Source organism: Microtus oregoni, unplaced genomic scaffold (assembly GCF_018167655.1).
Source record: "Microtus oregoni isolate MIOR12 unplaced genomic scaffold, Mior012 000005F_ref0000423, whole genome shotgun sequence".
Classification (NCBI taxonomy): Eukaryota; Metazoa; Chordata; class Mammalia; order Rodentia; family Cricetidae; genus Microtus; species Microtus oregoni.
Window position 1 is genome coordinate 1,237,840 of NW_024543064.1, and position 13,383 is coordinate 1,251,222.

Genomic DNA, 13,383 nt, shown 5'->3' on the forward strand with positions numbered 1-13,383 from the left:
CGGGGGTGGGACTGGAGCGCGGGGCGGGGCGGGGAGGGGCGGGCTCGGCGATCCGTCCTCCCCTTGCGCGCCCGCGCCTCTCTCCTTCGTGCTCCCGCCCTTCTGGTGCCGCCGCGCGGCCAGAGGCAAAGCAACTTTGCTCGCACCGGGGCTGGACGGACCTGTCCCGCGCAGAGCCCGCAAGGCCATGGACGTGTTGGTTTGGCAGCTGCTGCCGCTCCTGCTGCTGTGCGCGCAGCCGCACCACGGCGCCAGGTGAGCGCCTCCCGGGCGGGCCGGGGACTATGTGGGGCGGGAGGGACTCGTCCTTTGGCGGGCGCCCTCGGTGGGGCAGAGTTTGGAGTTGCTGGACCCTTAGTCTTCACCCCAGGTCCTCCCAGGTCTGTTTTGTGCGTGCTGTTCTTCCAGTTCTGAGAACCTCGCCGACCTCTCCTTGATGCCCGGGTGCTGTCCGTCGTCCCCGGTGCTGAACGCTGCTCGGCGGGGAGGGGTTGGAGCCTCCAGGTCAGGCTATATGGACAGCTCTATTGATCAAGTGAGAAGCCTTGGCCGCTTCTCACTTGAGCTGGTTCCTGCTATACTGGTGCCCTTCCAGGTGCTGAACTGAATGAATCTCAGCAGCATGAGCTGAGGGCAAAAAGAAGGGAAAGACTTGAGAACTGAGGCTGGGGGGAGGGGGCAGGTCTACCCTTGAGATGGGTGGGGGGAAATGACCACCCATTGCCTCTGACTTGGACGGACACTTCAGGTAGGTTTGTCCCAACCCTGTCAGCAGGGCAGAGGCTACTGTGGGTCTCCTTTCAGGAGTCACTTCAGAGTTTACAGACGGAATCCTGACTGCAGGTGAATGGCACCCAAGTAGTCCCGTCCCATACCCACCATGGAAGGTGACTGCAGTTTCCCCAGAGCGAGAAGACTCTGAGAGTGGAGGCCTTGGCTGGAGCCTCCTATCAGTAACCAGCAACAAACCACAGTCCCTTTCTTCTTTCTCCACTCTCTGGAACCTAAAATCCAACCTTGGTCACCTTGGTCACCTTGGGCAGAGCCAGCTGCCATGAGTCATGAGTGAGGGGCCTTTGTGAAAATTATTTGGATGAAGAGGCAGCAAATGGTCAAAACAGGCCCCTCATGCCCTAGACTTGATGGCCGACCGATGAACGGACACGGAGAGGGTTGGGCAACAGATATGGCTGCATGCCAGCTGTATTTTGGCCATGGAGGTCCAGGAAGCAGGTCATGCAGGTGTCCGCGTTTCTTTGTTGGCAAGTAGGGAACAAGTCCAGAAGGTCTGGCTACAAATGCTAGAACTAGGTTGGAGACCAGAGAACAGGCACTGACCATGAGCCTCTGACCATCAGAGCTGTGGAAAGGGCTTTGTTCCTTTGAGTCCCTGTGGGCTTTACTTCCCTTCTTTTCAGAAAGGAGGGTGAGGCACAGCTACGGCTGTCATGTTTGAGGTTCTGGGGTCAGATGCTGGCCTTGTCTAAGGCCACCTGGCCAAGAATTTGAAACTCGAGAGGTTCCGACACCCCAACACTTCAGCCTGAGCGTGGTTCCTGTCCTGTGCCGACATGAAGCTCCTTTTGTGTCTATTTATTCTATTTACAGGGCCTATTTATAGGTTGCTTGCTGGGAAATTCTCTAGACCACACCCCAAATCTGCGTGTGTAGCCCATCCCCTTCCTCAAATTAAAAAAAGAAATGAAAAGAAATTCTAAACCCTTGGCTGTATGAAGCTTCTGAGGCGTTGGGTAGGGGGCTGTGCACCTGTTTTCTTGGGTAGAAAAGCTGAGGGGCTCAAGCCTGAGGCTTGTCATTATCCTAACCTTATGTGGCATGGCACCATGCATAAAGTGGAGGATGCCATCCTCTGACTGAGCAGAGGCACCGTCTTGTCACATTTAAAAAGTTTAGCCTTGGAAGGTTCTGTCCAGACTTCTGCATGGCTTGGCAATAACACAATGCGTAGCAGGATGTCAGGGCTGAAGGATTCCTTCAGGGTGGGAAGAGCCAAAGACATAGCTGTCAGTTCAGTCTTTGTGGTGACCTTCAGGTTTAGCAAGGTGCTGACCATGCAGGGCCTTTTCTTCAGACAATTTTAGACCGCTTCCCCTCTTCTCTTCGTCTCCAGATTGTCCTCAGTCTTGACCTCAGTGTTTCTTTGTGGGAAAGACTGTGATAGGAAAAAGTGTACATGTCCTATGTTGTGGGCTGGGTGCAGAGTGTGAAGACCTGCATATAGGGTGGGCACCGGGCTTGTCAACTGCACACCCGTGTGGGTGTCCCTCCCAGGCTGCTGGCACCTCCATCTCCTTGGCGCTCACGGTGTGATGGTCGCGATGCTCTTCTTTGCCTTGGTAACTGGGATGCTAGCAAGGCGCATGCTGCTCTAAAAGTGGAGCTGTGGGATCCGTGGGCTTGTGTGTGCGCAGTGGATGCATGCTGCAGCGAGGAGCATCCGCTGCCTGGTTCAGCTGCACCCACTTTCCCTTTCTGTCTCCAGAGGCACAGGGTGGGCTCATTTCTCAGTGGGGAGAGTGGGAGGGAGTCCCCATAACACACCAGAAGTAGTTCAAGGGGGCAGCTAGTGTGTTTTCACTGTGCCTGCTCTGCTCCAAGACTTTGAATCTCTAAACCAACGCCTGACATGTGTTTACGAGTCTGTCTGTCCGAATGTCTCTAGATCCAAATAATATTCCAACCTTAGGTTATCAATGGTCTCCAAGGGAGCTGGGAGAACCTGCAGCCCTCTGCCAATATAACTGTAACTTACTAGTAAGAATGGAGACCTTTCCACCCCGTGTTATGTTCCGTTATATGTCCATTAGCACGCCTGCTCTGCAAAACCATGAATAACAGCAGAGCTGCAGGAGCTGTGGGCTTCAGGCCCCAGAATCTGGCGCGTAGCCGATCCTTCCTCAGCCTAGTCCTCCGTACTTATTCACAGTAGAAAGATGGCAGCCATTCTCCCAGCAGGGAGACACTGGAGTGGGTATCGTCTCCTCCTTTCTCACTCCCAGAACTTGGTTTACTGTTTTGGCTCTGCCAATTCAAGACGATCTTCCTGAAGAATTGCTTTTAAGTTCCCAGCAGACCTAGGATAAGGACAGAGGAGATACACGCACATGTGTGCCATTGCCCTGAGACAGGGCCAGGAAGGACGGTGTCTCCTGATGGCCTCATTCCACACTGGCTGGATGACAGCTGGGTAGTCCAAAAATAAAGCCCGTTTTGAGTCCCTTCACATCTGGCCTTCAGGATGACTTCCATTTGCATGCCTAATTGTACTTTGCGAGAGACTGGGCTTAATTTAACCGTTTCACACCCTGTAGCTGCATTGTCTCCTCCCCAGCTCTATCTATCCCTCTTGGGGACTGCTGGGGAGCAATCTCTTTCTGTTTGGAATAAACAATAGATCCAGATACCTTGTCTAGCCCGTCGTGATGGGCTAAAGTGGTAGTACCTGGTAGATCAGAGATTTGGAAGATTTTGATACCTGGCCAACCTCTTCAAAGCCCAGGATATAAGTAGATAAAAGAACTACGGGACGGAGAGTGGAGGCTTGGACCATCTGCTACTTGTGCCTCCCCAACTTAGAAAGACTTTAGGGCTCCTACCTGAGAGTAAATAAAGTCACAGGAGCACAGTCTTACCATGTGTAGGGAAAGGCACAGCTCTGCCTGGCACCCCAGGCTATGTCAGTTCTAGCAGGACTGCGTAGAGTCTGCTGGTGTTGTTATTTGTTTGCTTGTCCCCCTCCATTTTGGTTCTTAGAAACTTGTCTCACGTAGCCCAGTCTGACCTTGAACTCACTATACATCTGAGGCTGGCCTTAAATTCCTGATCCTCCTACCTCCATCTCTGAGATCACAGCCCTGTGCCACCAAACCTGACAGAACCATGTGTTTAAAATGTAAATTTTAGCAGGACGGTGGTAGCGCACACCTTTAATCCCAGCACTCAGGAGGCAGAGGCAGGTGGATCTCTGAGTCCGAGGCCAGCCTGGTCTACAGAAGCGAGTTCCAGGACAGGCTCCAAAGCCACAGAGAAACCCTGTCTTGAAAAACCAAAAAAACAAAAACAAAAAACAAAACAAAAATGTGAATTTTAACTATGAGACCTGCTGTTCAGAATCCCCGCCCTGACTCCAGATTGAGGCTTTCCCTGTCTCCAAGGCCCTTCATATCTACTTCTACCTTGTTACGGCCACTGGTCACGTCCTGTTCACAATCCAGAACCTCCTCTGTCCTGCTGTCATTTTCTTCAAGAGACTGTTCCTCTGTATAGCCTCCAGCCTGGGCAAAAGAGAGCCTGTAGAATGATCAGCACTATTCCCATCATCTCTTCCCACGAGACCAGCCCTCTCCCTAACCTGAGCTGTGGCTCAGCCTTAGAGAGGGGTTACTTGATGGTCTGGAGAAATGGCTCAGTTGGTAAAGTGAAGGCACAGACAGGATCCCTGTGGGTCACCAGCGTACCTTACTGAGTATGTGTCAGGTTACTGAGAGATGCTCATATAGAGAAACAGGCCGTGCACAGAGGACAGCCAGGCATTCAGTACCCAAGAGGGCTCAGGGGACTATTGCAGTGGTCTTACGGGGTGACCCTGCAAAAGGCCTCATTTCTGGTAGTGCCAGGTAGGCCTGGCTCAGACTTCCTCCACATCCCAGACCGAGGACCTGGAAGCCATATCCAAAGTTACTCTCTTGTTCCCGGAATAGGATGGTCAGAGTAACAAGAGGTTTACTGAGAGGCTGTTAAGGAGATATGTTGATTCTTGTCTTCTAGAAGGAAGGAATTCTGTCAAGAGATATAGACAATTTAAGTAGAAGCTTTTTTAGCAAAGCAAGTACTCAAAAAGAGACTGGAGTGGGCTGCGCAAAGGCAGAGAGAAACCCAGTGGATCTGGGTTGTGGATTTTAAAGATGTTTTTATGAATATTTATGCAGTGGGTGGTATTTTCATGGGGGTAAGATAATACTTTTTCCCTCCCAAATCATGGTGGACAGGATCTTCCTTTCTGATATTTATTTTCATGCCTCACACAAAAAGGATGTGTCAGCATCACAATGCAAGAGATATCACGATGACATAGGGTCTCTTGAGGATGCAGACTTTGTTAGCGTGGGAGGATGTCCTGGTGCTTTGGTTTCTGGTATACAGGGAACAACCTCTTGGAAGCTCCAAGGGTGTTGACCCACAAAGGGATACTCTGACCAATAGGAGACACAGTTACCAAGATGCAGCTGCATTTTCCCCAGTTACCTCAGGTCTAACTCCTCGCCTACCCAGTACTGTTCCCCTCTTTTTTAGGCGAGTCCTCCCCTTAATTGCAGATCATTTCCCTGGGGGCAGGAGTTTAGCATGCATTAGTGTCTTAGGTTGCCACAACACATTATGCAAACAACAAGAAATTTTTCTTTTGTACTTCTGAAGGCCAGAAACCCCAGACTCTCTGGAATGTCTGTGAGGATGGTTGCCCTGGGCTTCCCTCCCGCTTCTAGTGGCGGTCAGCTGCACTCAGCACTCCTCATCTTGTGGAGGCACCGCCAGCCTCTCCCTTGTCCTCACCTGCCTTCCCATCTCTGCCATCTGTTTTCTAAGAGGCCTGCGGTGCTCCAAGGTAGCCTTATTCCAGTTACACTCACAAAGACCTTATTCTCAGATAACGTGCCACACTGAGGGGTGGAAATGACGACTGGGAACTTGGTTCCAGCAAGCAGAAGAAAGAACGGAGAGGCTGCTTAGGGCTCCGTGTTCTTGCTGTGTCTGCTGGTGGCAGGGTGGGTCCTGATGTTTACCTCATAGTTTTGAATCCATTGGAGGGAAATCCACACGGCTACCTCAGCAGCCTGAGGAGTTCCCCACACTTTTAGGGACCACAACTCAGGCCAAACTGGTATTTGTGACTTCATCACAGGAAAATTTCAGTACTAGCCAGTGTATCAAGCAGAGATGGAGATGGTATCCATCTTTTCACAGACAAGATCTCATTTTATAGCTCTGGCTGGCTTGGTACTCGCTGGACAAACCAGGTTCGACTTTCTGAACTCATAGGCAGCTGCCTATCTCTGCCTCTGCCTACCAAGTATTGGAATTACAAGGCCAGATTTTATTATCGATATTTTAATATAAACATGAGAACTAAGAGAAAGGAAATCACTCAGAAAGAAGGCCGTGATTAGTGTACACATGTGTTCCAGAAGCAAGCAAGGGAAAGTAAATGAGAGTCTCAATTAGTTATCTTGGCATTAGCCATAAATACTTTTTTTTTGGGGGGGGGTGACTTTCAAGTTGCATCTCAAAAGGTTGCTAAGAAACCTTTTATCTTTTCCTTTTTCCCTCTTGGCAAGTGAGATTGAAGGGTGGCTCAGGCAACACCTTGGATTATAATCGGATAAGGTAAAAACCAGAAGGCACTGGAATTACACAAAGGGTATTTAGGTATTTATTCTCCTGTAAATGGAGTTTCTGGTGAGATTCCTAGAATCTGGAAATTTACTCCTGGGAAGAAAAAAGACCTTAAGAAGTTGTTAATTGTGCAGAATTCTTGCTTCTCTGCTGCCGAGAAGCTTCACCTGGATTCCAGAGTAAGTGGGCTCCTCTCCTTCTCATGTCCCCAAGATTTTCCCTGCCTTTCTATCCTACCTGGTAGCTCTGCTGGGAAGAGCAAGGCCAGCGCAGGCTGCTGTGTTCACCTGTCCCCACCTGCTCCAGGGTCAGGCTGAGCCCTAGATATCATGGTCACCTGGGAGCGGGGGAAGAGAGACTCTCCTGAGAGGATAACACCCCACCCGAGTTTCTGGGTACCTCTCACACTCCTTTCTCTCAAGTCATATTTAGGAAACTTTGCTGATAGGAAGGCCATGTGCTCTTGTTGGGCTGGAGTCCTTTGCTTTGGGGGCAAGCTCTAGGGATTGGAACATGGGCAATGGCTTGCCAAGACTTTGATTTTCTTCCATGAACATGTGGAGGAAGGGGACTAGGGTGACTCTCAAGGGAGTCTGGGAGCTTTACCTATAGCCTGAGGTGGGCACAGGAGACAAGAAGGTCCCTAATGCTGGAAGGTGACAGAAGTGTGGAGGACCTCTGCATTGCCCTGCATCTTGCCTAAAAGGCCCAAAGGGGCTGGCACCTGTTTTTCCTTGGTGTAGGTACCCAGGACTGTGCTCCACCCCTAGGCCCCGGTGCTCTGTCTGATGTAACCAGTTGGCTTTGTGTTCCCAGAGCAATGAACGATATTGGGGACTATGTGGGCTCCAACCTGGAGATATCCTGGCTCCCTAACCTGGACGGCCTAATGGAGGGCTATGCCCGGAACTTCCGGCCAGGCATTGGAGGTACGGGCAGCTGATGGGGGCAGGGTCATAGGCAAACAGGAACAGCTCCAACCCTGGGTTTGCTGTGGGTGCGGGTTCTGCTGGGTCCTTGTTTGGCATCTCCAGGGGTTATTGGATTTCAAGTCCCAGCAGTCCCAGATGGAAGAGGAATCTCCCCAGGCATTGTGGCAAATGTGTACCAACTCCAAGTTCCTGGAAAAGCTCTTGATTCTTCCTCTGTCTTGTCTGTTTGGGCCAGCCTTAGAGGGTAGCTGGGGTGCCGGGCTGTGGTTTCTACTAAAACTTTAGCAGGCCCCTGCTTCTTACAGGTCCCCCTGTGAACGTGGCCCTTGCCCTAGAGGTAGCCAGCATTGACCACATCTCAGAGGCAAACATGGTAGGTGCCGGATGATACTGCTCCCTGGTTCTTGTGCCACCAGGAGGACAACAAGGGATGACTGTGACAGTGTTGTCCCTCCTTCTCTACAGGAATACACCATGACAGTGTTCTTGCACCAGAGCTGGCGGGACAGCAGGCTCTCCTACAACCATACCAACGAGACCCTAGGTCTGGACAGCCGCTTTGTGGACAAGCTCTGGCTTCCTGACACCTTCATTGTGAATGCCAAGTCTGCCTGGTTCCATGATGTGACTGTGGAGAACAAGCTTATCCGCTTGCAGCCTGACGGTGTGATCTTATACAGCATCCGGTGAGCAGGGCCTGCCTCCCCCTGCTGCTCAGGCACAGACTCTCAATCTCCCAGGTCACAGAGACATGAACGGCAGAGACGGATGCTCATTGTACCCTCAGAGGCTGCTTAGCTGGCATTAGCTCCAGATGTTACAGGAGTTAGACAGATGTTTCTGTTTTTCAAATCACGTTAAATCTGTATAATATATATTCACTGCTTTAAAGGGAATATTTTAGCACAGTTGGCCTCTGAAATCTAACCCTTAACTGTCTCTGTGACATTCAATCACCCCAAAGGGAGCACCGCTGTCTGGGGCGCCAAGATGCTTATCCATCAAGCAATCACACTTCGGGTTTGTGCATGCATGTTTGCATGTGTTTGTGGCATGTGTATGAAAATGGAGACTGTACTTTCACTTCCCAGCCACCCAGATTCGAATAATCACACAAAAACTATATTAATTACAACACTGTTTGTTCAATAGCTTAGGCATATTTCTAGCTAGCTCTTACATCTTAAATTAATCCATTTCTATTATTTTATTTTTTACCACGAGACTTGTGGTTTGTCACCTTACATCTTGCTTCTTGGACAGCCACATGGTATCTGCCTGACTCCACCTCTCCCCCTGGAATTCAGTTTAGTTTCCCTGCCTAACTATATTCTGCCCTGCCACAGGCCAAAGCAGCTTCTTTATTTACCAATGGTAATAAAACATATTCATAGCGCACGGAGGGGAATCCCACATCAGTGAAGGTCAAAGGAAGACTTATAGGAGTCAGTGCTCTCCTTCCACCGTGTGGCTCCCAGGGATCAAACCCACTTTGACCACAGTGGAAGAACCTTTACCTGCTGAGCCATTGCATCAGTCACTCGGTTTTTGAGACGTGGTCTCAGGTAACTCAGACCGACTTTGAACTAATTACTATATAACCAAGGCTGGCCTTGAACTCTTAGTTCTCCGGCCATCACCTCCCGTGTGCTGAGATTATAGCTGTGCCTCACACTTACGCAGCCTGAAGACTTTAGCCACCACCCGCCCTGCTTCTGTCCTCACACGTTTGCCTTCGGTGGATATTTCATGGCAGTGGATTCACACACTGTGCAGTCTCTTACGTCTGACTTCTTTCAGTATCGCGTTTTCAAGGTCCATCTGTGTTGTAACATGTTTCCAGGGCTAAACGGTATCGCATTGCACGGTAGGAGCACATTGTCTGGGCTCTTGTGACATATATGTACATGTGCACACATTTGAACGCCTATTTTCAAACAGGCGCCTTGGAACAATGAAGTTAACCATTACCATAAAAAAAATCAAGAGATTTTTTTTGAGTGTGGTAGCACATGCTTTTAATGCATGCACTTGGGAGGCAGAGGCAGGCAGATCTCTGTGAGTTCAAGGCCAGCCTGGTCTACAAAACAAGTTCTAAGACAGTCAGGGCTGTTATATAGAGAAACCCTGTCTCAAAAAACAAAAACAAACAAACAAAAACAAAACAAGATAAAAAGAATCAAGAGATTTTACATAAAAATCTAAATGTTGGTCTCTCCTGGAAAATCAGTTCATTTGGCAACAGTGAGCCTGTCCCCTACCCCCGACCCCCATAATTATCAGCTGTCCCTTAGGCTGTACTGGGGGAGCTGAGGCGGATTCTTGCCTCATAAACCTGCAACTTGGACGAACACTCAAGCATTTTAAGGAGAATAGAATAAGTGAAATCCATTTCTTGGCAGTTACAAATGTCTATTAAGACTACCCTAGTTTTCAGTTTTTACCCAGATGCTAAACAGGTCCCGATGAGCAGGTGGCTCCTCTGTGTTGGTGCAGGGGGATTTTCTGCTGTCTGGGGGCAGGGACACCATGACCTCACCAGCCCACTCTGCCTCTACAGCATCACCTCCACAGTGGCCTGCGACATGGACCTCGCCAAGTATCCCATGGACGAGCAGGAGTGTGTGCTGGAGCTGGAGAGCTGTGAGTGCCCTCACCGAGGTGGGGTAGGCTCCTTTCTGATTGGGTGTGCTGGCTCCTCCAGTGGGGCAGGACCATCAGGACTGTGAGGCTGTGCAGCCCAGGACCAGGGCCAGGCTGACCTGGAGCAGAGGTCAGGGAAGCTTCTAGGACAGGGTTCCCTATAGGGAAGTAGCCTGTATAGGAGATGTGTAGGCTGGAAGGCCTAAGGGAACTTAACCGGCACGGGTGAACAAGAGCCTGGAAAATCTGGCTGTGGCAACCAGGCTATCTCAACCCAACAGACCTGGGCCTCTGGGCATCCTCCATCAAGGATGGTTCCGATTTTGCGGGCACCTCTGGCCCCATCAGCCATCTCAGAGATGTAGAATGTCGTGCCAGAGCCAAGAACACTCCCCCCGACTGAATCTGCGTGGATGAGGTCTCTGTTGTTGTCACCTGGTCAGCCCCACCCCTCAGGCTCATATGGATGGGGCATGCCCTCTGAGGCTGCCCGACGGTGGACTCTCTTACAGATGGCTACTCTTCTGAGGACATTGTCTATTACTGGTCAGAAAACCAGGAGCAGATCCACGGACTGGACAGGCTACAGCTGGCCCAGTTCACCATCACCAGTTACCGCTTCACCACGGAGTTGATGAACTTCAAGTCGGGTAACGTGGGGGCATTCCTGTGAGTTGCCTGAAGGTGCCTTGTGCTTTATAACTGAGCTGCCAGCCTGTTCTGAGGGCTGAGGATGCAGCTGGAAAAACTGCTGAGATAGGCATTAACTGGGTGCCGCTGGCTGGGCTCGAATGGAGTGGGAACACACTGCCATGCCATAGAGCCAGGTTTCTGGGTTATTTCTTCAGTACATGAGAATGGGTGTTGTAGGCTGTTATCTTTAGGACCAAGCCCCTTCCTTGGCCACCTTTCCTTTCTGTGTGTGCTTTTATGCACAGAGTGGGGCAGAAGGCTTAGAGATGGGGGGCGGAGGCGGTTACCCTGCCATTAGCTGGACAGGTTGTTCAGAACCAATTCAACCAACTTGAACCCTTCTCTTCTTTGTCTGAATGACCCAACGTCTTTGTGGACAGGCCTAAGGCAAGGAATGGAAGGTGGATTTTCTATGGTCTTCTATCTGAGCCTCGTAAAGCCAAATAAACAAAGGAGTCCCCTCCCTGAGGCCTCTGGGGTAGATGGAGTGGTTGCGGGGAGAGCTCATCTGACAGTGGGTTGTCCCCACAGCTGGCCAGTTCCCGAGGCTCAGCTTGCACTTCCAGCTTCGGAGGAACCGGGGTGTCTACATCATCCAGTCTTACATGCCCTCTGTCCTCCTGGTTGCCATGTCCTGGGTCTCCTTCTGGATTAGCCAGGCAGCGGTGCCTGCCAGGGTGTCTCTAGGTATGAGGCTTGTCTCTCTGATGGAAGGGCTATGCAAGGCCTGGGCCACCCTGCCAGCTACGAACTGATCTCCTGGTCTCCACACCTCGTTCTGTGTGCCCTGTGCAGGGTTGGTCTCAGGAGCCTAGGGTGGGAGTTGAAAGGCTGAAGAACTTCCTTCCCTCCTGCTGGGACCCAGACACTGCTGGCTAGGGTGGGAAAGAGATGGCAGGGCTCCCGCAATGGCCACCCGTACCCACCAGGCATCACCACTGTGCTGACAATGACCACGCTCATGGTGAGTGCCCGCTCCTCCCTGCCGCGGGCTTCAGCTATCAAGGCCCTGGATGTGTATTTCTGGATCTGCTACGTGTTTGTGTTTGCTGCCCTGGTGGAGTACGCCTTTGCCCACTTCAATGCGGACTACAGGAAGAAACGGAAGGCCAAGGTCAAGGTCACAAAGCCAAGGAAAGAGGTGAGAAACTGGGTGGGCTAGTCTCAGGGTTCAGGATCAAGTCAAGAAGGACCCCTGCTGGGCACAGGGCAGCAGAAAGTGCTGGCCTTCTGCTGGCCAGCTCATGAAGGTCGCTTCTGGCCCGTGAGTCCCTGCTCCCGGGGACTGGCTCCTTAGCACAGTCTGCGATATGACTGAGTGCCACTTGCTAAGTACAGACAGGAGTATTTCTATTGACCTGAACAGGGTACTGTACAAGAGCCCTGGTCAGCCAGGTGTCCTCCTCTCCCTACCCTCTGCAGATGGATGTGCGGAACGCCATTGTCCTCTTCTCCCTCTCGGCTGCTGGGGTCAGCCAGGAGTTGGCCATCTCCCGTCGTCAGGGCCGTGTCCCTGGGAACCTCATGGGCTCCTATAGGTCTGTGGAAGTGGAGGCGAAGAAAGAGGGGGCGTCCCGCCCAGTGGGCCCAGGAGGTATCCGTTCCAGACTCAAACCCATCGACGCAGACACCATTGACATCTATGCCCGAGCTGTGTTCCCTGCAGCTTTCGCGGCTGTCAACATCATCTACTGGGCAGCATATACCATGTGACAGGGGTACGCAGTACACGGTATACCAGCCACTTTAACGTGCCCCCCTGCTGGGGGTGGTGGCTCCCAGAAACTCCTGGAGGAACAGCCTTCTTTGTGGGTCTCAAAGTGGGACGGTGAGGAAGCCGCAGTTTCCTGAGCTTTGTTCTAAAGACCGTCCAGCACTTCTTGTGGATGGAGCAGGATGGGTTTTGCATAGAGGGCCATAGCTGACCTGACCCTGAAGCTGGGCCTGGCATTGCTGGGCTCTTGGGAGCTGTGAATTTTTAGACTCAGAATGTTCCTGATTTCTAGGCTTTTGCTCTGTGGGATCAGGATCAGAGAGGAGAGTGGGGGTGGAGGACGACTCTCGTGGTGAACTCGGGGAGAAGGACATTACGAGGCCTCTTTGGTCCCAGCATGAAATAAAGCCCTGACCTGGCAGCTGGCTACTGTCTGTGTTTCCCTGTTGTTCGCTTCTCTGCCACAGGACTAGACAAGAAGGATGAGGGCAGGGGCAGCCTAGGGAGACCCGTAAAATCTAGGGTAAACTTACACTCTACACAGGGGAAGCAATGGGGTCGGGGTCCCCCCAAAAGGGGGCTAATAGAGGATTACACTGGAGGAGGGGATTTGGAAAGGAGAAGCATCAGTATTGATGACACCAACCTGATGCATTGGTATCTGTCCTGTGCTTGTCACTGGGCTACATTGGAACCATTTTCAATAGCTTCAAGGCAGAAGCAGATTCGGGAGCCCCAGATTCCAGAGCCCCATACTTGAAATGCCTTCCTATAAATCTTAGAACTGGGAACACATCTGGACAGGGAAGCACCCAGAAGATGACCCATGTGGCTGTGTCTGAAGCACCCGTAAAGGCCGAGATGGGGGACCTGGAGGTGGTTTAAGAAGTCATTACTCGCGAGGTGGTGGTGGTACACGCCTTTAATCCCAGCATTCGGGAGGCAGAGGCAGGCAAATCTCTGTGAGTTCGAGGCCAGCCTGGTCTACAG

At 51.5% G+C, this 13,383-nt stretch overlaps 1 protein-coding gene across 2 annotated transcripts; it reads left to right on the forward strand.

Moving 5' to 3' along the window:
* The first annotated feature begins 79 nt into the window (after positions 1-79).
* On the forward strand, positions 80-12,813 carry LOC121447936 (gamma-aminobutyric acid receptor subunit delta). Of its 2 annotated transcripts, XM_041651270.1 has the most exons (9): positions 86-255; positions 7,228-7,340; positions 7,649-7,716; positions 7,809-8,029; positions 9,904-9,986; positions 10,499-10,636; positions 11,211-11,366; positions 11,609-11,820; positions 12,102-12,813. In XM_041651270.1, exons 1-9 carry the CDS (start codon positions 188-190, stop codon positions 12,390-12,392), a joined length of 1,350 nt encoding a protein of 449 aa, XP_041507204.1. In that variant the 5' UTR covers positions 86-187; the 3' UTR covers positions 12,393-12,813. The 2 variants fall into 2 exon arrangements, with proteins under 2 accessions (XP_041507205.1, XP_041507204.1); XM_041651271.1 differs by lacking the exon at positions 11,211-11,366 and having other exon boundaries at positions 80-255.
* The last annotated feature ends 570 nt before the right edge of the window (positions 12,814-13,383 follow it).

Excerpts from the sequence above, each read along its gene's own strand:
- LOC121447936 (XM_041651270.1), top strand. The coding sequence starts at position 188 with ATGGACGTGTTGGTTTGGCAGCTGCTGCCGCTCCTGCTGCTGTGCGCG. Across the intron at positions 8,030-9,903 it reads GTGATCTTATACAGCATCCG|CATCACCTCCACAGTGGCCT; the intron begins GTGAGCAGGGCC and ends CTGCCTCTACAG. Across the intron at positions 11,821-12,101 it reads TCACAAAGCCAAGGAAAGAG|ATGGATGTGCGGAACGCCAT; the intron begins GTGAGAAACTGG and ends TACCCTCTGCAG.